The sequence below is a fragment of the Pavona decussata genome, unplaced genomic scaffold (genome assembly GCF_977016875.1).
Source record: "Pavona decussata unplaced genomic scaffold, jaPavDecu1.1 SCAFFOLD_67, whole genome shotgun sequence".
NCBI lineage: Eukaryota > Metazoa > Cnidaria > Anthozoa > Scleractinia > Agariciidae > Pavona > Pavona decussata.
Window position 1 is genome coordinate 4,289,308 of NW_028145486.1, and position 22,429 is coordinate 4,311,736.

The window sequence follows — 22,429 nt, forward strand, 5'->3', positions numbered from 1 at the left end:
TTGAATTTCTAAAGATCTGATGAACTGTAGCAACTATTAAATAAATACGTAATTGATCAAGTTTATTTCATCATGTTTTGATTTGCCTGAAAAAAATCACGGGCAATCGTCACTGATCTACTGTTTAGGTTCATTCTGAAGTTTTGCTCTTTTGCAATCCTCTATGTATTTGCGGTTTACTTGTTATTGTGATTCAGCTGAATTGAATTTTTTCCGCATTGCAAAGTGAATTAATAGACTTTTGTCACGCGGGGCCATTTTGAGTCCCACAAAAATTAAAAGCTTTGTTCAGTTTTGCACGGCAAGCCTCGCCCAGACGCAAATTCAGTGCGAGGCTTGCCATGCAAAACTGAACAAAGCTTTTTATTATCCGGACTCAACATGGCCGCCGAGTGACAAAGGTTTGTATTGCTATCAGTTAAATAAAGCGCGAAATCACAATATCTTTTAACATACAGTAATTAAAGCAAATGCTGAAACTTTTCTATCTCAGTTGAGGTCTGTGTGCTTGCACTTCTCGAGAACCAAATTGTATTAAATTTCGACCAAACCGAGGGTACCAAGGTATAGGTAGGAAAGTAAGAAAGCAAGCAAGCAAGCGAGAAAAGTGATTGAGCATGCGATTGAGTCTAACGTAAGCCTATGGCTAAGTAAGTATATAAACTACAAGGGCCCGGTTGTTCAAAGCTTGATTAAGCTAATCCTGGATTAACCAGAACTTTGATTCGAGTTTAATTACTAATCGGTAAAGATTCTTTCAAAAGATTTTTGTCCCTTAGACTTTGACTTAGACTTAGACTGTTCTTTACCTTTAGCTTTTAATTAGGCTTTAAAACCATTTTAAACAAGCGAGATGAAAACTTCGATTAACTTTTAATCATAGATTAGCGTTAATCGACTTTTGCACAACCCGGCCCAGGCAGTTACAATCATGCAGTTACAGTCAGGCGCCATACTGATTCGATCTCGTGCAAATTGGAATATACTAAGTGTCGTGTCATAACAACATTGTGGTGTTTTTATTTTCAGGAAAACTGGACAAAGAGACGTGCTTTTGTTGTGCTCCTTGTGATGTTTATCATCATCTCTTACCTTCATGATAGGTTTGTATCACGGATATCATTAAAAACTGGGTCATTGTATAATGCAATTCCAGGAATTTGATTGATCCGCAGCCATGGTATATGACCCATTATACCATGCCCGAGTGAAAACGTTAATTAAATTCTCAACTGGTTGTTCTTGCAAAGCGAAATCAGCAAGATCTAGCATTATTTCTTGATTATTTTTAATAAAAAAGTTATTCCAATCGCACTGGTTGGATATGAGATGTCTATCATCTCATATCCAACGCGCGCTCGTGGAGTTGTTAATTAAAGGGGATATGAACAGTGAAGTCATACTGTGCACATTGTATAGTTACTCCGTTCAAATTCCTTCTTACTAATAAGGCGATTATCGCCAGGATTTGATCTATAGCCCTACTTTGAACCAGACAGAGTTTATTTAAACACAGTGGGCCAGTTAATTAAACAAAGTCTAACTTAGGCCCGGCTTAAGACAATCAGTGGGCCTCCAAATCTGTTTATAAGTGGTTTATATTACAAGTAGATAAATAGTTTTCTAGTCTGGGATGCAAACCTTCTTGTTACCGTCAGCAGCAGACAATGTTTAGATATGATTGTTGACAAAATTGAAAACGGCTTAGAACGTGGTTTTGTTAAACACCACTAATAAACTGTCTTTTAATAACTGATCCACGTTTTTTAAAACCGAAGCAAACTGATAAGGATATCTCGTGTCACTGACTGATTAAATACATTTGTAACATAAATGTTCTTTTTTAATTTGTTTTTGTGAAGCATTGCATGGCGTCGTCGCCGTCGTGTAAATGGTCTGGCAGACGTAAAAGGCGTCTCCAAGACTGTCGTGAAACGGACTGCGCCGAGAACAGAGCTGGAGACTGAACACGAGTAACAACTAAACGCGGGCTTATGTGATTTGAAGGACAACAGTGGACTGGAAAATGAGTTGGAGACTGGGGACGAGACCAAGGCCAAGGCCGAGGAAATTCCGTCTGACGAAGTTATGGATGACTTTGTGGAGACTGAGCGGGAGACTGAGCCAAGGAATAATTTGAAGCGGCCATGCGGTAGACCGACAAGAAGGACTTATTAAACAGAAATGGAAATAGGATTGCATGACTTTTCATGGACAGAAAGTACAAGTTAAAACATCTTATTAAACACCTTACTTTGATGAAACTATTATCAAAACTTTTTTCAATGTCCTTCTAAAGTTAGAAAACAATAAATACAAACCTCGAGAAACAAAGAGTAGTAACGTTGATCCCAAAAGGCGCTCTATTGTTATCGCTATTGTTTCCTTTGAATAATAGCTTGAAACATAATAATGTTTGGTGTATGCAAATATGGAGCAAGCACATGCTCTTGCCAAAGTTAGTTCAAAGATCCAAATTTGCTCTTGCACTAAGTCAGTAGAGACGAGGGCAAGATTTCTGCGTAGCCCCATACATTACTTTAGTGTATACTTCCGAGTCAAACTCTAGTGACAAGTTTCTAACAAATCTGAGTCTCTAATTTTGCAATGATTCACTTCAGGTCACAACCGGCGCAAAATTAGAGGGAATAGTAAATCTTTACCACCCTCATGTGGTGTGCAGCTTTATGAACTGAAAAGAAAAGTTACTTCGAGTAGCCAGCTAGCCGATCAAATTACTGCACACGTAGCCCTCCATCTACATGCAAAGACACCCCTTTCTCTGTTCCCTTCTCTTGTAGTTACTTTCCCTCTGCCTCTCAAATACTTGTTTTTGAGGATTTTCTATTTTACTGTTCAGCAGATCTGAACTGCAATGGGATTTTGAAATCGATTTGAAAGGATATTCCTGACTTTTGGATCTAGCAGCGTTTTATTGTCGTGACATTCGAGTGAATGCTGCTTCCTGGTAGCCAAATGCAAAACGCGTGACATACAAGCAAGGTCCCATTTGTGTTGCATAAAACATGCGCAAGTCATGAAGTGTTTCCAATAATCTCTAATGAGTTCAGTCCTGAGCAGTCCCGTTGTGTGCTACAATATTTATCAAAGCCTGTATCAAAACTGTTTTGTTTTTATTTTCTCCTTCTTGGTACATACATAAATCTTTATTTTCAGTGATCATGACTTTCGACATAAAGGCGTGTCACGCGTAGTCATTACCTTTGGAACGTTAAGGTTGATTCATGTAAATTAATTTACGATTAAAAAAAGAACAGATCCTTTTGATGGTTAGGTGGTTAATCAAGTTACTGCATATGAAGACCTCCATCCACAGGCAAGGAAACTCCAGTGATGAAAGAGGCCTTGGGCGAGCACAGAAACGAGACCACGTTACCAAACTCATGGCCTTTCCCGAAACGCTTCATGGGAGATCCCTGGATCTTTGCCTTTACAGCCTCGCTTTCAACACCACCCATGCTTGCAGTCATGTGATGCCACGCGTCCGACATGATGTATCCAGGGATGATAGCGTTTACTGTGATTTGACGTGGGGCTAACGCGTGCGCGTAATATCGCACCTGTGGTTAAAGAGAAAAATAAACTGTGAACACTTTTTGATGCAATATATCAGTCATGACGAAGAGTGTTTCAAACGATTTCCAAACACCGCAGCCAAGTTTTTGTTTTAAACTTCGATGTCTTTGGAAATCGGATGAAACACTCGTTCTATTTATCTTCTCAAACATTAATAATTCAAGGAGAAATTCAGAGCAAAAGTTTACCAAATGTTGTGATAATTAAGATCACATTTCTAGAGCTCCTTTACAGTAGAGATTTCCTTTGTTTTATCTTAATGAATTATTAATGAGTTTGAGGATTTCTTGTGAAAAATATTGTTTTGAGCAATTAATATCTTCTATGTGGTGCTGTTAACTAAACAAGATGATTTTACCTTTTGAGTCTGTCAATGAAATTTTAAAGTGTGACCATTCAATAGAAAGGAACTGAGCAGTTCATTCCCGTAGTGCTGGTAATTATGCATTAGCAGATGATTCCGTGACCTTTTTGAGTCTGTGGATGAAATCCTGAAGTGTAATTATGAATATAAAGGCCAAGAATCCTTTCTATAGCCTCCCGTCTGCTAAAAGCGACAGGAAATCGAAAACGAGCACCAAGCGAGAACGGGCGCTTTTTGAACGATTTCTTTTCCTGTTTATTACGCTGTACAGGATAGTTCCATCTTTTGGCTATCTGGGCGAGAACTTTTCACCGGCTCAAGCCGCGTAAGCATTCATTTTAATTTTAACACTTAAAAGTGTTGCCTTCAAGTGAAAGCCAAGTCATTTCGTTTGTTTGTTTGTTTTTCAGTTACGGGCTATATTTCGACATTTTACCTTTTGTGGTGCAAGCCAACTGCTTGCCTCCTTCGATCTGATCCTCATTTCCCGCCAAAATAAAATCAAATAAAAATCAACTTTTTTACGAGCGTGACACTTAAAAGTCTGTTACGACTGACAAACCTTTGGCCCTCAGATTCCAGATCGAATTGGAATTTAGAAATGTTGATTTTTGAGGAGAGACGAAATCCGGAGAACTCGGAGAAAAACCTCTCATGGCAAGGACGAGAACCGACAACAAACTCAACCCACATATAACGCCGAGTCCGGGAATCGAACATAGGGCCAGATTCGCGGGAGGCGAGTGCTCTCACCACTGCGCTATCCCTGCTCCACTCATTTAATTTAGGACTTTTATCGCAAAGTAAAGTTAACGGTCTTTCACGTCATACGGTTTCAATTCGCTGAATTCTCATTTTAGGGAATCAGATATAAATTACGGAAAAACACGGATTTTGGCTATTTACATGTAGCAGATCACGCTGAGGCAGGCTTCGCATAAGCCTGTAGACATTTTATGCCATACAATTAGGAAATCCATAGTCTGAAACGTCAGCCGTCTCCTCCCCCTAACCCGCAGAGTTAGGGAGAAAGAGTCTCTCTCTCTCCCGCGCCCCCTGCGAGTTAGGGAGAGGAGACGGCTGACATTTCAGACTAGGAAATCCATAGCTCACGAAAGCATCCTTTTGTGACTGTAGCGGTACAAACCTCCTACGCAGTAGCCTCCCACGAAGTCGTTTTTAGGGGACTCGTACCCTGAGTATCAGGCTTTTCGGAGGGAGGAAGAGGGAGAGAAAGGGCGAAAAAACTTCTCTTTCTGTCCCCTCCCCCCTCCCCTTAGGAAGGCCTGAGACTTGTACATGTTCTTTGGCTCGTCACGTCACGCACTCCTCCCCACGAGCCAAAGAAAGTCTGTGTGGGAGGCTAACACGAGTGTCACGCAATTGGGCCAGCAAACATAAACCGCGGGCAAGAAAGCCTGATTCTCAGACGTCCAAGGTCATTCGCGGCCCCCTCTCCTCTCTCCGAGGGGGCCGCAAACGACCTCGGACGTCTGAGAATCAGGCTTCGGCGAGACTATTTGCTGCTAAGCCTGGTCATTATTTGAGGCCTCGCGCGTGAACAAACACAGGAGCACTCTATCTTGGGTTATCCCACTGAAAATTTTGGAGCCGGATTTTCGTATATGTTACCACTTTCGCCTCATCCCCCACCCCCTCCTCACATTCGTGTTTGAACGCAAGCAAAAAAATCGAATCTTTTTTTGCTTCAGCCGGTCTAAAAACAGCAAATATATTTTTAATTTGAATAAAAGTTTTTGCCGGAAAACCTTTTTGTCGATTATTGTGTCTATGTTAGTTCGTTGCATTTAGAGTAACCTGAGTAAGGCCTGATACTCCTCTTTCCAGGGGAAACTTCTAGTTTTAAAACATTTCGAAATACTGAATGGATTCCTGTCTCGTTGAGATCCGTCTCTATTTACTTTACCTCAGTTTCTTTGAAATGAAATAGCCTTGATTGTCCGTCAAGAAAAAGGGAAATGTAAAGAAAGAAGTAAACAAGAAGTAAAAACTGACTCCCAAAAAGATTTTTGGGCGAAGTCCAAGTTGCAAATATCCCATCAGTTTAATCCGACAAACACGATACAGCTGCAAGCTCATGGGCCCTGGTTACGCTGCTAACATCTAATAATGTAAAATGTCAATGCAACTTGATTTAATCAGAAAACTAGAAAAGCTAAGGGATCAGGCTAGGAAGTAATGGCCTAATGTTGGACAGCTTTTTTTTTATGTACGAGTATACTTATTGTCATTTGCAACACTAGGACACAAATATTGCAGTTGTATTGAACAAACACTTGCTCATTTCACCGGCATCACGATTAAAATTCTAGCCACGTTTGAGCTTATATGGTTAACTTACCAATAATTCCAGGCCTCCCTTAGCCTGGGTCGTGATAGCATATCCAGGTTTCACGGTCTGGGTGCAGTTAGAGCCATAGGTGGACACAGCCAGTATGTACCCGCTACCATCTTCCATAATTTTAATCGCTTTCTCCACCATTCGGATGAAACACTTGGGATAAATATCCTGAAAGTAGTCGTAGGTAGAGAAATCGTCGAACTCGCCGGAGCCGATGGTCTTCTTGTAACTTGAGGCGGCCTTCTTCGCTGCTTCGTTCTCCGCTGTAGATGTCACGCCAATGACAGCCCCAGCATTGTGCACCAGAGCGTTCAGCTTATTTCCGAAGTTCTTCTGTACACAATCGAAGATTGAATCGATGGTTTCGGGCTGGACAAGGTCTCCTTTGACGAGAAAAACTGAGATTCCATATTTTTCTTCCAGAGTCTTCTTGGATTGTTCCGCACGCTCTGTGTTGGAATTGTAGGTGAGGATCAAATGAGTGTAGCCATTCTTCGCCAGGTCTTCAGCTGCATCCAGTCCAAGACCTCTAGTTCCACCAGTGATTATGGCGTACATGTTACGTTCAAGTCAAACACTCGACTGACTGCAAGTCACAAATCTCAACGCAAATGAGAATGGTGCAATAGACACAAGACATTTCGTAATCTCTTCTCGAGATACGCATGTAATAACCCCCAGCCTGCGAGAGCAGGAAATTCCGGATATTCCTGCTCTCAGGGAGATCTCGCGTCCAAATAACCCCAGTGTCAACCCGTCACGCAACGCAACACGGAGTAGGTCGGAGTAGAATGATCGACCGGCGTTACAGGAAAAAGAAATCAGGAAAGCCAGAGGGCTTACTTTTTATTTTTCAAAAGTTCAGTTATTCTGCTAAGATACAAATCCGGGATATCCCGCGTTATCCGCGTGTGTTCGGGATTTGCATTTGAGTGAAGAAAACTGGAACGAGTTGCATTATAAAACCTGAAAGGATCTCCCGCGCTTTATATTGTCTATATTGAACATCAATTCTTCGTTCTTTTCGGGCGATTTCTTCATTCATGACGGGCAATACACAAGGCAGAACACCTCTCGACAGAATGGCAGTTGTAGAAACCAAGACAACAACGTTTGCAATGAACCAATTTTGGCAGGATTTCCTCACAGCCAAAATTTTCGAATTTTGGGTCAAAAATACGGGAAATCCAACGATTTTTAAAAAAATTTTAGCAATTTTTACGTGTCTTAAATTTACCCTCGTTTTGTTATGGCTTCGCGTGAGCCGTAAAAATAACGGCAGATCAACCCGCCAGAGGTATTTTGCAGAATGCCAAACCAAACGCCGGACGTCAGAGGGCCACATGGCGTCTCCGTACTGAGTACAGGCTCTATAAAGTTGTGTGTAAAATTTTGACAAATAATGCGCCGATCAACTCGAAACTTCAACATCCCCCCCCCCCCCTCGGGCAAACCCCGGGCATTTGAACTTTTGAAGTTTGGATCGTTCAAATTCCCGCCCCCTAGGGCCAAAATGGTGTTCAAATGCCCTACCTTATCGTCGGATTTGTCTGTCAAATGCCCGTCCTAAAGAACAATTGTTGTCGGCTCCGGTCATGAGTTACTACAAAAACCACAACTTTAACATTGAAACTCATGATTGGAAATTGAATTTATTAAGTTGGACAATGTCAATCAGCAAGTGTAAGCTGTTCTCTGACTCCGAAACACAGCAAAGGTTGTTTAACGAGAAATACATAATAACAAATTTAAAATGAGTTAGCCAGCTACGTAGACTGTTCGAGTGGCAGGGTATTCTGTAGTTTAAGCCAAAGCGACGGTTTTTCATTCGACAATATTTTTTTTTCTTTAACTGTTCACTGCTGTTTTATGGCTATTCTAAAAACCTCTGCAGACGTCACAAATGTGGGAGAAAGGCGCAGCTTGACTCATTGCATAAAAAACTACATCGTTTAAAGAACTAGAAATACATTTTAATTAGTTAGCCGGCTACGTAGAATATTGTTCGAGTGGCAGGATATTCTGCAATTTAAGCCAAAGCGCTTTTTCATTCGATAGTATTTATTTCTTTCACTACTCACTGCGGGACAAAGCGGCAGCTTGACTCGTTGTATAAAAAATCTACATCGTTTAGATACAATCTATAAAAATAATGAATATTTAAGCACTCTCACTTTTGAAGACCTTTTTTGGTAAGCTTTCATTGTAATGCTGTATCTCTTCCTTTTCTCTTCCATCTCGTCCAAACACGTGTTTATAGCTGTTAGCGACTTCGGCGACGCAAATTTCCCTTTCGTAAACGGTCGTTTATGGTCGTCCAAATGTTTCAATATTCGCTAAGTTGTATTCGCTGTCGCTAAATTACATTCGCTATCGCTAAATTACATTCGCTGTCGCTAAATTGTTCATTCGCTGTCGCTAATACTTATTCGCTATCGCTGAATTGTACATTCGCTGTCGCTAATACTCATTTGCTATCGCTAAATTTCATTCGCTTTCGCTAAATTACATTCGCTGTCGCTAATACTTATTCGCTATCGCTAAATTGTACATTCGCTGTCGCTAATGCTCATTTGCTATGGCTAAATTTAATTCGCTTTCGCTAAATTACATTCGCTGTCGCTAATACTTATTCGCTATCGCTGATATTCATTCGCTCTCGCTAAATTTCATTCGCTGTCGCTGAGTGTTTCCATTTCATGCGCTAAAAATTAACTCAGGGTATCCCCACACGGGAAAGTTTGTGGAAAGCCGCTAACCGCAGATTCAAAAGCATGTGAGATCTCACGATGGCCGACGAAAAGGTATGGAAATGCTCTTCTGAAATTAAAATTTCAGATTTAGTTCGCTTCTAAGCCGTTCCTCAGTGAAACGCTGGAGCTAGTATACGAAAAGGCTTTCTCCGGGGCTTTGTATGAGCTTAAAGTTTGGCTCATGGCACCATCGTGCTTCGTCGAGGCGGGAAAATACGTTCAGGCGAATGCAGCGGGTCTGTAAAAAGAGGATGCGGACGGGCGGATGCGGACGGCGGATGGCGGATGGGGCTTTTTAAAAAAAAAAACCAAGAAAAAAGAAAATAGCTAGGATGTTGATACTGTTAAATTTTTTGGTTAATTGCCACCTTCTAAGAAATGCTAGCTTTGGCTATTTTTTTTTTTAATTTGAATTAATTTAAATCTTATTGTCAGTCAAACAGCGAAAACGCTATAGAATGTTTCTTCTCGTTTTCCAACCAAATCAGTCTGAGTTTGCAGAGGAACTCCGTACATTAGTACGGCAAAACAACACTTTCATATTCATGAACAGTTACGGGATAATCTAGCCTCCCACTAAAAACGACTGCGTGGGAGGCTAGGGATAATCTGATAAACGGGAAAAGTAATGTATGAGCTCTTGTTAGGCATTATAGATTGGAAATCGTGGTTATTGTTCGAACAGACACATCGATACAAGTTATTAAAGATTGTTTTAAGATGTCCAAAGATTTCCCTGCGTAAGATTTGCGAACGTGTCATTTTCCTCCCAGGACATGAAATCTGCACACAAGCGACGTTTCCTTTCAAGTTTTAATTTAGAGCAGAGCATGTCTTGAACAATCGAGACGAATTAAAGATCGCGATTTTTTTGTGGTCCCTCGCTGACTTCTCGTGCTTGAAAAAATGTCACTTTTTTTCTCTGGGAAAATTTTATGGGTTCCATATTTGGACGTTTGCGGTCACGAAAAAGTTACGTTCTGCCAAGATGTCTGATGTAGAGGAACACGAGTTAGAAAAGACAGTATTCCTCGGTTTATTCAGCAGTGGAACACCAATTTCAGGTCCTCTTTTTAAGGAGAAAGCGAAACATTTCTCAGCGCAGTTGAAAGCGGAGTCGACCGATCGCGAAAGCTTCAAAGCATCAACCGGTTGGTTAGACAAGTTTAAAAGTCTATTCACAATTAAATTCTGTTTACTTTATTTCGTTCCTTTACATTACTGTCTCATTAATATTCATATTTTCGATTATCCGGACTATTTATTCAAATCCCAACGAGTCCGGATAATCGAGGTTCGACTGCACCAAGTTCACGGAGAAGACGACCCCTGACAACTAGGGACTGAAGGCAACTGGGGAAAACCAGAAACTGACCGAAAAAACCTGTTTTTTCTGTCAGGTAAAAAAACTGAATGTTCAAAAAAGGGAAAAACCAAAATCCGCAATGAATATCAAAACCGAAAAGACGCAAAACCCGATCAAAAAAGTCCCCCTATTGTAAGGAAAACTTTGCTTGTGTGCAAATTTAAAGGGAAGAAAAATGAATAAGGGGATCTTCATAGAAAAGCTCATTGAGCTTGCTAAGATCTCCTGCCATTATATCTAAGTTAGCAGTCATAAGATTCTATTTGATTGTATTTATAATATAATGGACAAAATAAAAAAAAATTTAAAAAAATGATACGTTCGCAAATCCTACGCATATAAATCTTTGGACATCTTAAAATAATCTTTTAATAACTTGTATCAATCTGTCTGTTGCCTAACAAGAGCTCGTACAGTACTTTTCCCGTTAATCAGATTATCCCGTAACTGTTCATGAATGTGAATGTGTTGTTTTGCTGGATGGTGTGTCGTACTAAAGTACGGAGTTCCACTGCAAACTGATTTGGTTGAAAAACGAGAAGAAACATTCTACGGCGTTTTCGCTGTTTGACTGACAATAAGATTTAAATTAATTCAAATTAAAAAAAAAAATAGCCAAAGCTAGCATTTCTTAGAAGGTGGCAATTAACCAAAAAATTTAACAGCATCAACATCCTAGCTATTTTCTTTTTTCTTGTTTTTTTTTTTTTAAAGCCCCATCCGCCATCCGCCGTCCGCATCCGCCCGTCCGCATCCTCGTTTTACAGAGTCCCGCTGCATTCGCCTGAACGTATTTTCCCGCCTCGACGAAGCACGATGGTGCGATGAGCCAAACTTTAAGCTCATACAAAGCCCCGGATAAAGCCTTTTCGTATACTAGCTCCAGCTTTTCACTGAGGAACGGCTTAGAAGCGAACAAAATCTGAAATTTTAATTTCAGAAGAGCATTTCCATACCTTTTCGTCGGCCATCGTGAGATCTCACATGCTTTTGAATCTGCGGTTAGCGGCTTTCCACAAACTTTCCCGTGTGGGGATACCCTGAGTTAATTTTTAGCGCATGAAATGGAAACACTCAGCGACAGCGAATGAAATTTAGCGAGAGCGAATGAATATCAGCGATAGCGAATAAGTATTAGCGACAGCGAATGTAATTTAGCGAAAGCGAATTAAATTTAGCCATAGCAAATGAGCATTAGCGACAGCGAATGTACAATTTAGCGATAGCGAATAAGTATTAGCGACAGCGAATGTAATTTAGCGAAAGCGAATGAAATTTAGCGATAGCAAATGAGTATTAGCGACAGCGAATGTACAATTCAGCGATAGCGAATAAGTATTAGCGACAGCGAATGAACAATTTAGCGACAGCGAATGTAATTTAGCGATAGCGAATGTAATTTAGCGACAGCGAATACAACTTAGCGAATATTGAAACATTTGGACGACCATAGTCGTTGCCATTTGAAACGGTCGATGCCATTTCTCACAACGGTCGTTGCTATTTGAAACGGTCGATGCCATTTATCACAACGGTCGTTGCCATTGGAAACGGTTGATCCCATTTCGATTACTAGCCGAGCAGACGACAGCCCTCGTGAATAGCTCGTACGCGGTTGGCACGCTCGGACGTCACCTCCGGGCGGGGTTGTTTACAAGATGGCGGAGCAATCCACGTGCGCGAGAGTTGAGCCAGCTGAACCAAAACCAACCCATTCTTCTTGTGCAGAAACAAAACAAAAATCAATTAAGAAGCCAACGGGGTGGAACTCCTTTATGCAGTCAGTTGCGGTGAGTTTGTTTTGTATTTCCCGAAATATTCAATCATTTTCAGCCTGGATAAAGTGCTTGTTCATCCTTTACATCCGATTACAAGTGATTAAGATTAAGTCATCAGAAATATCAGTGAAAAATAAACCGCATGTAAAATTTTCGTTTATGTCATTAACAAATATGTTATCTATAAGTGTTGCACTTATATTCGTTATTCTTGTAGGCCTTGAAATTACATTCGATATAAGCTGATATGCTGATATAGTTTCCTCGTTCTTTGTATCATTCCACAGCCAGATGTCAAGGAACAACTTGGAAAGGGGGCAGGAATCGGGCAGGTTTCCAAAGTAGTTGGCAATATGTGGAAGAAATTGCCGACAGACAGACAGGCGAAAGGTTAGTTATAAACTTCTAACATTGCGAGTGTTTGTGTATTAATCCTGCCCCATTTCAGTGGACTGCTATGTGGTTTACATGGCTAACTTTGTAAGGACCGAGAGTGTAAATGTTCTCGTCAAACTTTCCAATTAAAAGTATTTTAGGTTATGAATGTTGATCTTGAATCAAACTGGGACTTCAAGCTGAATGTCAATTTTGTAATATAATGTTCAGACTTGTTTTCCTATTTTTTCCTTTGCATGTGCTTTGTCTTGGATTTCATAGTATGGGACCCAGAGTTCTTACTACTTTTAGTGTTTGTGTGTACTGCTTTAGCCAAGTCATGGCTGCGCCTCCTCTTGGAGGTGGGTTCTTGAAGTTGTACTGGTCGCCCTTTTGATACAACCTGACGGCTTCCACTACCACACTTTCGTTTTCTGTTGGGCTGGACTCGGATCTTTTTTCCATTTCCGGTTTTTTTCCACCTCACTGAACCCAAAAGTAAAAAGAGCGCTTGCCAAATTAGAATGCATAGATCTAGCAGCGGTTAAGGATGTTACCCTTTTTGCGAACCTGATTACACCTTTAGCCAAATTAAGGTCTCTTGAGCTTTGGAGCTCTTGAATTATTTGTTCACAAGAGTTTCTCAACAACTGTTCAGCTTTTGCAATGGAATCATCCTCATCATCATCATTGCTCTGTATTGGTTCAGCAGTCACTAAAAACTCAATAACCCTGCCAAGAAGGGAAATTACTAAAGGTACCCCACCCCCTGGACAATATATTACTCATGTTTTGGTCTTCCTTATGCTAAATCAACATCCTTGAAATGCAGCATATGGATGAGCTGCAGGAATTATCTCATATGTTATGCATGTTATGTCCCATGTTTTATGTATTTTTGCTCCAAAGGGGAGGAGCCTAGAAACACTGCCCCCTCTCCCCCCCCCCTCCTTCCCCTATCAAGATAATTTGAATCAGACAATGGAGGAAAGATAGGAAAATAATGCCCACCCACACATGCCCTCTTGTACCACCAGATCGTTATGCTATTGTGACGGCGAAGGAAAAACACTACTGACCTGTGACTGCTATCTGAAGAGCTTCCAACTTTGAATACATTATTGCCAAAGTTCTCTACAGTTGAGATGTAGGCATCAAGATCTTTTTTATCTGGGACTTTAAACCCTGTGCTTCCGTCTTCTCCTTTCCCAAAGAATCGATGTCTGTACACGCCATCAAAACTCCCATCGGCAATACTAAGGAGCTTATTCTTGTAGTGATCTTCTAGATAAATAGTCAGCATTGTACTCTTTGGTGCGCTGCAGAATTACATCCTCAAGAACCAAAAACTGAGCCTCGGCAAAATTGTTGGTGTGGTTCCCTTTAACAGGCAGTTCAGTTCTAAAGTATAGAGCAAACGATTCTTTGCCATTGTATTGATTTTGCAAATAGCTGACTAGATTTGGGTATTTCTTGCAACGGCCATCATTCAAAAGGTCAGTGAAGCAGTCCTCAAAATCTTGTTTTGTCTCGGCATATAAGGACCTCTTGAAAAGGGTGAGAAAATAGGGTCTATCTGCTTGGCTGAAACTGTTCTTGCTCTCGTGAAGCCATCTCCAAAGTTGTTGGAGCATGTGGAAGATGCAAAGAAGTAAAACAGATGTTGGCCAAACAGACTTCAGAGCATTTCTTTCCTCTTTACAGTTGTCTGTTAGGATGACTTGGGGGCCTTGTTCCCGACTACGACCATTGAATGCATACTCTGGCAAACAGGACCGAAGCATTTCAAAGCCCTGTTTAAGTGTACGCTCCTGCTCATCACTGGTGATCAAGATGCAAGTGGAAGTGCTCCAGTTACATTGTTTGTGCACATTAAAAACACTTTAAGATTGTGCTCTTCTGTATTAGAAGTAGCATCAACAAAAACCATCTCACCAGACTGCTGCACTTCCTTGTGTACACGGTTCATGAGAGGCGTTACAATAGCAATTATAAGAGGCGTATCATCACCTTCATACATCTGGTAACAAGTAGCTTCAGGGTTGTCTTTCTTGTATTGTTGAAGCCTTTCGGAAAGTCTTTCAAACATCATAACGCCCTGTCCACCATACTTATCCTTACCAAATTGCGTGTAGAGGTAACTAAAGTCCCTTTTTCTCGGCATAACTGCCCGATTGGCCTTTTTCCTGTGAAATTCCAATTCATCCTGACATGATTCTTTGAGTTCTTTCAAGTACTGTTGCCTTGCGGTTGCTGGTGTATGCCCACTTTCAAACAACTTCAAAACCCTTTCTGTGCACTCAGGAGAAAGGCAGGGTTTTCATTTGAGGCCGGAGGCCGGACATTTCGTCCGGTCGTTTGCCATTCCACGTCCGGTACTTTGAGATCAATATTGGCGATTTTTTTTTACTACTGTATTATATATTTTTCTTACTAAGGCATCTTACTTTTTAAAGAGAATTTTAGTGAGCGCCAGCATTGCCTAGGAAACTGTTTCCTTGGTTCCAGAAACGCTGGAAATGGCGTTTCTGAGTATCATATTTTAAAAATTTCCTGGGGGAGCATGCCCCCAGACCACCCTAGGTGCTTGCGCTTACGGCGCTCGCGAGGCGCCTCTAATACGGCGCCACAAAACATTCATGTCCGGCGCTTTCAGAAGTATGTCCGCTACTCAGTTTACAAAACAGTTGTAAACACTGGAAAGGTCACGGAAATTAGAGGCCTCCAGAGTTTCAAGTAAATGGTTGTGTTCCCACTCTATGTCCACAGAACAACATCCCTCGCTGTTTATTTTGACTATCATCTGAAAGGGGCAATTGGTGTTCTTTACTCTGGCAAATGGGTTCAAGTTCTGCTGTGGATCTTTACTTGGACTCCAGTTGCGAGTGTTGTGTTGGCATCTATAGTAGTTTTACAACACATAGCCGCTTGTTGGTGCCTTCTTTGTCTTTAACTTCACTGAGATGCTGTTTATCACTTCATATTCGGATATCCACTGTTCCAGGTTTTCTTTCGTTACTGATCTTCGGTCAAAAAGTGCACTTTGAACTTTTCTCCATTTCCTGAAATTGCCGTCAGGTAGTAAAATGAATCATCTGGCAGCGAAGCCAGAAAACTCTCCTTTGTAATTTGGGTCGATTCAAAAGATTTACTTTTCGATTCGACTTCTTTTATAGCTATAGAGATTAGATCTTTCAGAAAATTGTCGGGTTTGTCCGCCATTTTGATTTGATAAAAATCGCGATGGTTTGTAGGAAAGCTAGTCACACATTGCTCTGATTGTCACGCATGTCGTCGGAGAGAGTCGGAAAAATTGGTTCCTTCTTGGCATCGACCTTTACGATGGCATCGACCGTCATGAGAAATGGCATCGACCGGCCGTTTCAAATGGCAACGACCGTTGTGATAAATGGCATCGACCGGCCGTTTCAAATGGCAACGACCGTTGTGTGAAATAGCATCGACCGTTTCAAATGGCAACGACCGTTTACGAAAGGGAAATTTGCTTCGGCGACCTCCCAAAATAGCGATTTGAAACCTGACACTTCCGGTTCAATTTTCCCCACCCCACCCAGGCAAGGTCAAATTCCCCACCCCCGGGAAGGCCTTACCCGTCAAATTCCCCACTCCCGGGCACAGAAAATAGTCAAATGCCCGGGGTTTGCCCGGGGGGGGGGGGGGGATGTTGAAGTTTCGATTTGATCGGCGCATAACACGAATACGAATACTGCACAGACCTGAGACTTTAACTGATTTCCTTATTTATTTATCATCTATATATCATGTCAATTTCTTCACTTCATTCATTGAATGGTTTCGATATTTTTTATGGCGAGACAGTGAAAACCGGCAATACTTTTATTGTCAAAATAGTACATTTTTGATTTATCACCTCCCAAGGACTCCCAAAAAATTGCAGTGTCACGGCCATTCGGCCACTGGTTGGGCGTGACGCGTACAGAAATAGCAACATTTATGACATGTAACGCAACTCGAGTGACGATGTTGGTCCGTGAATCACGAGTTTCCGTGAATGTTTTCACGGACGGCTGTTCTCACATTGGCTTTAAAATATCTCAGTTAGGTCACAGCTGACTTAGCTTCCTTTTCACCAGACTTTTCAGATACCTGTCTGTCTAAAAGAAGCCGGTTGGGACAAGCCAAACCTAGCTTCTAACAAAACAGTACTGACTATCGGCAATGGCGGAAGTCAAAGCTTTGGGAATCGTTGTCGTCGGTTTAGGACGGGCAGGGAAAGCCAGAGTGAGAGATTTGGAGCAGAAAGTTTTAGGAGAAAGTGCGATTCTTCGAGGAGTCATCTCAAGGTAAGACAGATATGAGCGGCTGTAATGGTAGACACTCAATCATTAATCGAAATGCGGTGAAGCTACTGCGATATTAAAGTCGACATGGCCTATATAAACAGCGCGAGCTACTTCCTACGAACAGGCTAGTTGTACTAGTTGAAATATTTAAAAACTGCTTTTTGCCTTGCATTCAGTTTGGTTTAACTAAGTATTGAGTAATGCGGGCTTTGTTTGATAATTTCTTGTCAAGGAAAAAAAGTTGAGATATCAACTCAGTATTCCTATTATTTCCTATATAAGACCCTCACAATTTTAGCCCAGTCCCTACTTGAGCGTCACGGTAACCTTTGCATGCGTAAAAAACGGTAAAATCGTTCGTAATCTTTCTCCCATACAAAAGCTTATAATTTAGCTTTTACGCAATGAGGCGGCGGTCAATCGACCCTTGAGCATTTACCGATCGAGGTAATTATTTACTGACTAAACCTTGGTACATTTGTGCAGTGTTTATACTAGCCTGAGTATCAGGCCTTCCTAAGGGGAGGGGTAAGGGGAGGGGGAGGGGGAGGGGAAGGGGAGAAGAGGAAAGGAAGGCCTGACACAAAACCTTTCAGAAGTTTGTGTCGAACGTCCGAATTTTGGACGTTGGCGCTGATTGGACGAAACACAAAAGGTAACGTCACACCGCCGGAAACAAAAATTATCATGATAGACTAAACAATGCAACTGTCGCATGTTTTGTATTTTGATATCAAAAGTCATTTCTGTCATTTCTGGGTTTATACGAGTGCTGCGTAATCGCCTGTTGAGCAACCGTCGTTCTTATACCCGTAGAGGCATTTTATTTGGGTTTGGTACGTTTGGCTTGTTTCAGTGCGCCCGGTGACAGTACAGCCTCTCTAGTTAGGATCCGGCCGCCTATTTGTTTTCGTAGCTGAGATCTTGTGTGTCTTATCACGGCTATTTGTCTTTTGATTAGTTACGGCTGCGTGTTTGTCATCACTTCTTGCCATCCTTAACTGTGAGATTTGCATTTTCCTCCTGTAATGAAGCTGTATTTAGTCGCGAATTCTGCTCAGTGGTGCTCAACAGAAAATATTTTGTTTGGAGAGTCTTTTGCAATGGAGCTGTCTGTGTAACTTCAATTCATATCTCTCACAGCGGTCATCGCTGACATGACAGTTGCATGACCGGAAGTTATTTGGATTGGCTACTATTTACGGCGAAGGGTCATGCTCATCGAGGGGGCGGAATACTCGTCTCAATGCTTTTGTGTCAGGCTTTTCTTCCCTTTTCCCCTTCCTCTCTTCCCCCTCTCCCCCCCCCCCCCCCCGAAAAGCCTGATACTCAGGCTATGTTTATACTGGCTGAAATAACCGAGGTAAACCTGTCATCAATCACGATCACGATCAAATCGAATTGGCGGCAAACTCTTAGCCTGCGTTGCAGCCGGACTTGTCACTCAAGACCTATAGAGAACTCGACTATAATAAGGATTGTTTAGACTCTCTGCGAGGCAGGCTACAAACTCTAAAATCCATGCATAAAATGCCCGCGTTTATAAGAGAAGCTGTGGCTCTTGTGGTCCTCGCCTTTTTTTTTTTGTTCGTGAGCTGCAAACTCAGCAGGTCTCAAGATTTCAGCGGCTCTTACTTTTGCAGCACCTCAAGAAGTCGAGGCGAAAGCGATTGATTTTGCTTCAAATTGCTGTTCGAAAGACTAGACGTGCGTGGTCATGGCCGAGAAACTAATGCTGGCTTGAAACCCTTTTACACGGAAATTTTCCGAAATTTTTGTTTTTTTGCCATGACTCGTGGGTAAATCAAAAACAAACGTGAAAACGAAGTCGCGAAAACGTGATCGAATGAGACTGACGTAATCTGGACACCACGGGATGTGAAATACTATGCGACCGCAAGTGGATATATCTATATCTGATCACAGTGTTACTTTAAAAAATCGAACTTTCAACCTCGTTCCCAGGGTCTCTCCTCTCTCGCTGGCTGGGACGTGAAGAGGAGAGACCCTGGGAACGAGGTTGTCGAACTTTTACCTTGGTTACTGTCTCGGGTAGCCTGTGTAGCAGTCGTTTCCGTTTCCTTCAAGCCAAGCGGGGCAAGCGCGCGAGGGCATTGGGCAAAAAGGAGCAAAAAAGTAGGAGTGGGGGGGAGGTCTAAAGTGACTCGTAGAATCGTCACTGGAGACTGATTTTATACCGGAACCCTGTGCAGAAACATTACCACCGTCAAAATATGGACGATTTCAAGCGGGCACGGATTGAGAGAGACGATTATATTTGTTCGGGAGAAGGGTCAAATGAAGGGTTTTCGTTGGTGTTTCCCCTGTCTGAAATTCCGCCCGCTTTGCTCTCAGCTTCCTGTCTCCTTTTCCCACACTCATTTGCAGCATATCAAGCATAAAAGTGACGCTCCATAACATACTTATTGTCTTTTTTTTCTTTTTCTAGGCGGAAAGTAGAGGACGTAACCTCCTTAAGCTGGGAAGAGTCATTGTCTAGAGACGATGTTGATGCTTTTATCATTTGCACAGAAAACGACACTCACGAAGAGTATGCCAGGTCAGGTTACTCTTAGGCACGGCCTGTACATCATGCTTCAAAATAACATAATGTTACACATCCTGCTTAATGACTGAATACGTTTTAATCTCGTGCATGAGATTCCCATCATTGTGTTCCTGGACTTCGATAGTCTGCACAGCAGGCGTAATCGGGGAAGGGGATGGGGAGTGACTTAAAAAAAAATTGAAAGAGGCCTCTCCTTTCTTCCCCTCTCCGATTAGGCCTGTTACGCAGGCTAGGACGTCGAAGATATACCTGACACCTTTATATTATAAAAGATGTACAAAACTTGCTAAAGGTGTCCATTCAGTAAATGTTTTGGTGTACGATATCTTGGGCATGCTAACTTACTGAGGTGTTTTGTTTCACAGGAAAGTTCTGGAGCATGGCAAACATGTTCTTGTAGATTTTCCATTATGCTTGTCAGCACAGCATGGAAAAGATCTTTTTAACTTGGCAGAGATTAAAGGTATGTAAAAATAATGCATAAATTAATAAATGTATAATTTTATCTGCGAAATTGAAGCTATATGCTTCTAAGGAAGTTAGGTGCGAGTATACCCTGGAGTTTGACTGATTCCGTTTAAAAATGGATGTCCTATGGTGTTCATACTGAACGGTGTTCATATGTAACTGGCCACTTTTCTGTAGAGACCTTCACGGAGGTTATGTTTGGTGACCACCCAAAAGGGTAGGCAATCTGTGGGATGGGGGTGGGGTGGGGAAGACATTGAAGGGATTGCGCTACGTTTGGAGCAGCTAATGGGGTTCAGTTTTGGGATTTTTCATAGCACCCTGGGATTCATGCACACTAAATTAAACACTGAGACCACATTATTTTCTATAATTGCATACTAGGTCTGGTATGCCATGTCGAAAACATCGCTCTTCTTCTTCCTTCACATCAAGACTTCAAACAAACCATCAGAAGTAAGACAGCACCACTTCAAGAGGGCACAGTTCGTTTGGACGCCAGATTCTCAAATGACTGGGTCGCTGACTTAAGCCGTGCTGGGTTTCCAAGCTTTGCTGGGATCTCAGACTTAGAGGTTCTAACTGATCTCTTTGGCAAGATCACCTTAAAAGAAGCCCACTTTGTACACGAAACTGATCGCCGTTTACTCACGTGCAAGTTGTCTACCTCAGATAATAGGTGGGTTTTTACATTAAGCAGTCTTTTTTTTTTTGTTAAAGGTGTCTCATCGAAATTCCCATTTGAAATTCGTTGGCTCGATTTTTACAGGTCTTTAACGTTGTTTCCTTCCTTAGACGAAAAACACCTTTCCGCATTGTCTCTCTTTCTCTCTCTCTCTCACTATTCCGGTGTATATTCGTATTGAAAGGGTACCGTAGCAATATAAAGAGTGGGGAAAAGAGGAGTTGGGTGCGTGCGCTTCCCTCGCTTCACGCATGCGCTCAATTCTCCTTTTCCTTTCCCCTTTCTAGCGGTAATTCTAGCGGCTGCCCAATTTCGTCTCCAGAGTCCGCGCGCGTTTTAGGTCAGCGTCTTGCTTTCTTGGTGGTGACCAAAAGGAACGCAGTCTCTGGTAACGAGTTTGGCGGCTGCCACGCGGCCGAGCTAGCCTATGGAATCGCCCATGGGACATGTGTAATCTACCGGCAATCGCAGTAAAATAACAGTGGAATCGGAGCAAAAATTGCCGGGTGAATTGCAAAAGGCTTTTTAAGTTGCTGCACGAATCGTTGCAAAAATCGCATAGAAAGTTGCATCCACCAAAAAAAGCTTCCGAACTCTTGAACTTCAATTCATGTTACAAATCCCAGACTTAAATCAGTTATAATATGAAGCTAGTAAACGACCTATCGTAGATCACCATTAGTCGTTCTGTGCAGTACATCTGCGTCTTTCAAAAGCTCTAGATCTATTTTCACTGGACCCTTATAACCTGCAGCTCCATTGGCCGGTTGTTTCATTGTTATTTTGTCCGGTCGACCAATCTTGAGCTGGTTGCCCCTCTCTGTGGTGCATTTGACCGGTATGGGCAATGAATGCTTTGGGTACGACTCCCCTCAGGACTCAGAATCTTCCCGCTGATGGAACTGAACATATTCGATGTCTTGCTGAGTGTTTGTGAAGTCTGTGGGTATCGAGGATTAGTAGGCAAATGTATGCGATTGTTCGTTTCCTAGTTGATCGGCCAAATTTACGAATTTGGCGTTATTTTTACACCATACACCGTTATCAGCGATACATCTTCCAATTAATTCATGTTCTTACTTGTAAAGGCCCTTGACATGGATAACGGAGAGAGTACGCGACGGAAAACCAAGGCAAAGATTCCAGGAATTTAAGTTCGAAGACGGCACTGTACTGACTCTACCACCCGCTGGTCCTCCTCCTCCACCTACCCCCGGACACAAGGGACTGTTTGCAAGGGATTTGGAACTGTTTATAGCCGCGATCCGGGGGGAGCGGAGTCGTGAAGACATGGCTGAAGACAAGAAACGAGTTCTAGATTGTTTGGAATTGGCAGAGGAAATAGAGAAGATGGCAAGCGTGTGATATTTTTACCGCGCTGGCGGCGCAACATTTTTTCAAAAAGTCAGCTCCTTCCGTTCCAGCAAAAATCATTTGTGTCAGGTAGCTTGATCACTCAGCTGCCGCCTTCAGGCAGATGGTTGTAAGATGAACCGTTATGGTTTGTTTTACCATCGGCGTGCTAAGTTACTTTGGAAATTGGAGGATTTTCTTTGACAGCTATTTGTATTTTGTATTAGATAATAAACCTTTTAGTTTTTCAGGTTAATTTTGAGTGGTTACGGATTTTTTGCGAGCCCTATTTTACTGACTTTAGTGAACAATAGGATAGAATTTGGGTTGAGGGAAGTCTAAATTTAACTTAATCAGCTGGGAACCTAGCTAGCAGCCTCATCCAGGAGATTCAGAGGCTCTGAATTTAGAAGGGTTTGGTGATTAAAGCCTGG

At 42.0% G+C, this 22,429-nt stretch overlaps 2 protein-coding genes across 2 annotated transcripts; one reads left to right on the forward strand and one right to left on the reverse strand.

Annotated features, from left to right (window-relative positions):
• Window positions 1–3,117: 3,117 nt before the first annotated feature.
• Window positions 3,118–7,003, reverse strand: LOC146478185 (uncharacterized). Its single transcript, XM_085112568.1, has 2 exons — window positions 6,324–7,003; window positions 3,118–3,581 (listed from the first exon to the last, which is right to left on the reverse strand). Exons 1-2 carry the CDS (start codon window positions 6,879–6,881, stop codon window positions 3,309–3,311), a joined length of 831 nt encoding a protein of 276 aa, XP_084968694.1. The 5' UTR covers window positions 6,882–7,003; the 3' UTR covers window positions 3,118–3,308.
• A 9,599-nt stretch (window positions 7,004–16,602) lies between these two features.
• LOC146478186 (biliverdin reductase A-like) lies at window positions 16,603–22,251 on the forward strand. The gene is made up of 5 exons (XM_085112569.1): window positions 16,603–16,920; window positions 19,370–19,480; window positions 19,855–19,952; window positions 20,342–20,636; window positions 21,731–22,251. The coding sequence occupies exons 1-5, from the start codon at window positions 16,796–16,798 to the stop codon at window positions 22,005–22,007; spliced, it is 906 nt and encodes a 301-aa protein (XP_084968695.1). The 5' UTR covers window positions 16,603–16,795; the 3' UTR covers window positions 22,008–22,251.
• Window positions 22,252–22,429: the final 178 nt, after the last annotated feature.

Bases quoted from the DNA above. Each gene is read 5' to 3' on its own strand.
- LOC146478185 (XM_085112568.1), bottom strand. From the start codon at position 6,881: ATGTACGCCATAATCACTGGTGGAACTAGAGGTCTTGGACTGGATGCA. The intron at 3,582-6,323 runs GTAAGTTAACCA...CTTTAACCACAG, and splicing joins AGGGAGGCCTGGAATTATTG to GTGCGATATTACGCGCACGC.
- LOC146478186 (XM_085112569.1), top strand. From the start codon at position 16,796: ATGGCGGAAGTCAAAGCTTTGGGAATCGTTGTCGTCGGTTTAGGACGG. The intron at 19,481-19,854 runs GTCAGGTTACTC...TTTGTTTCACAG, and splicing joins ACTCACGAAGAGTATGCCAG to GAAAGTTCTGGAGCATGGCA. The intron at 19,953-20,341 runs GTATGTAAAAAT...ATTGCATACTAG, and splicing joins TAACTTGGCAGAGATTAAAG to GTCTGGTATGCCATGTCGAA.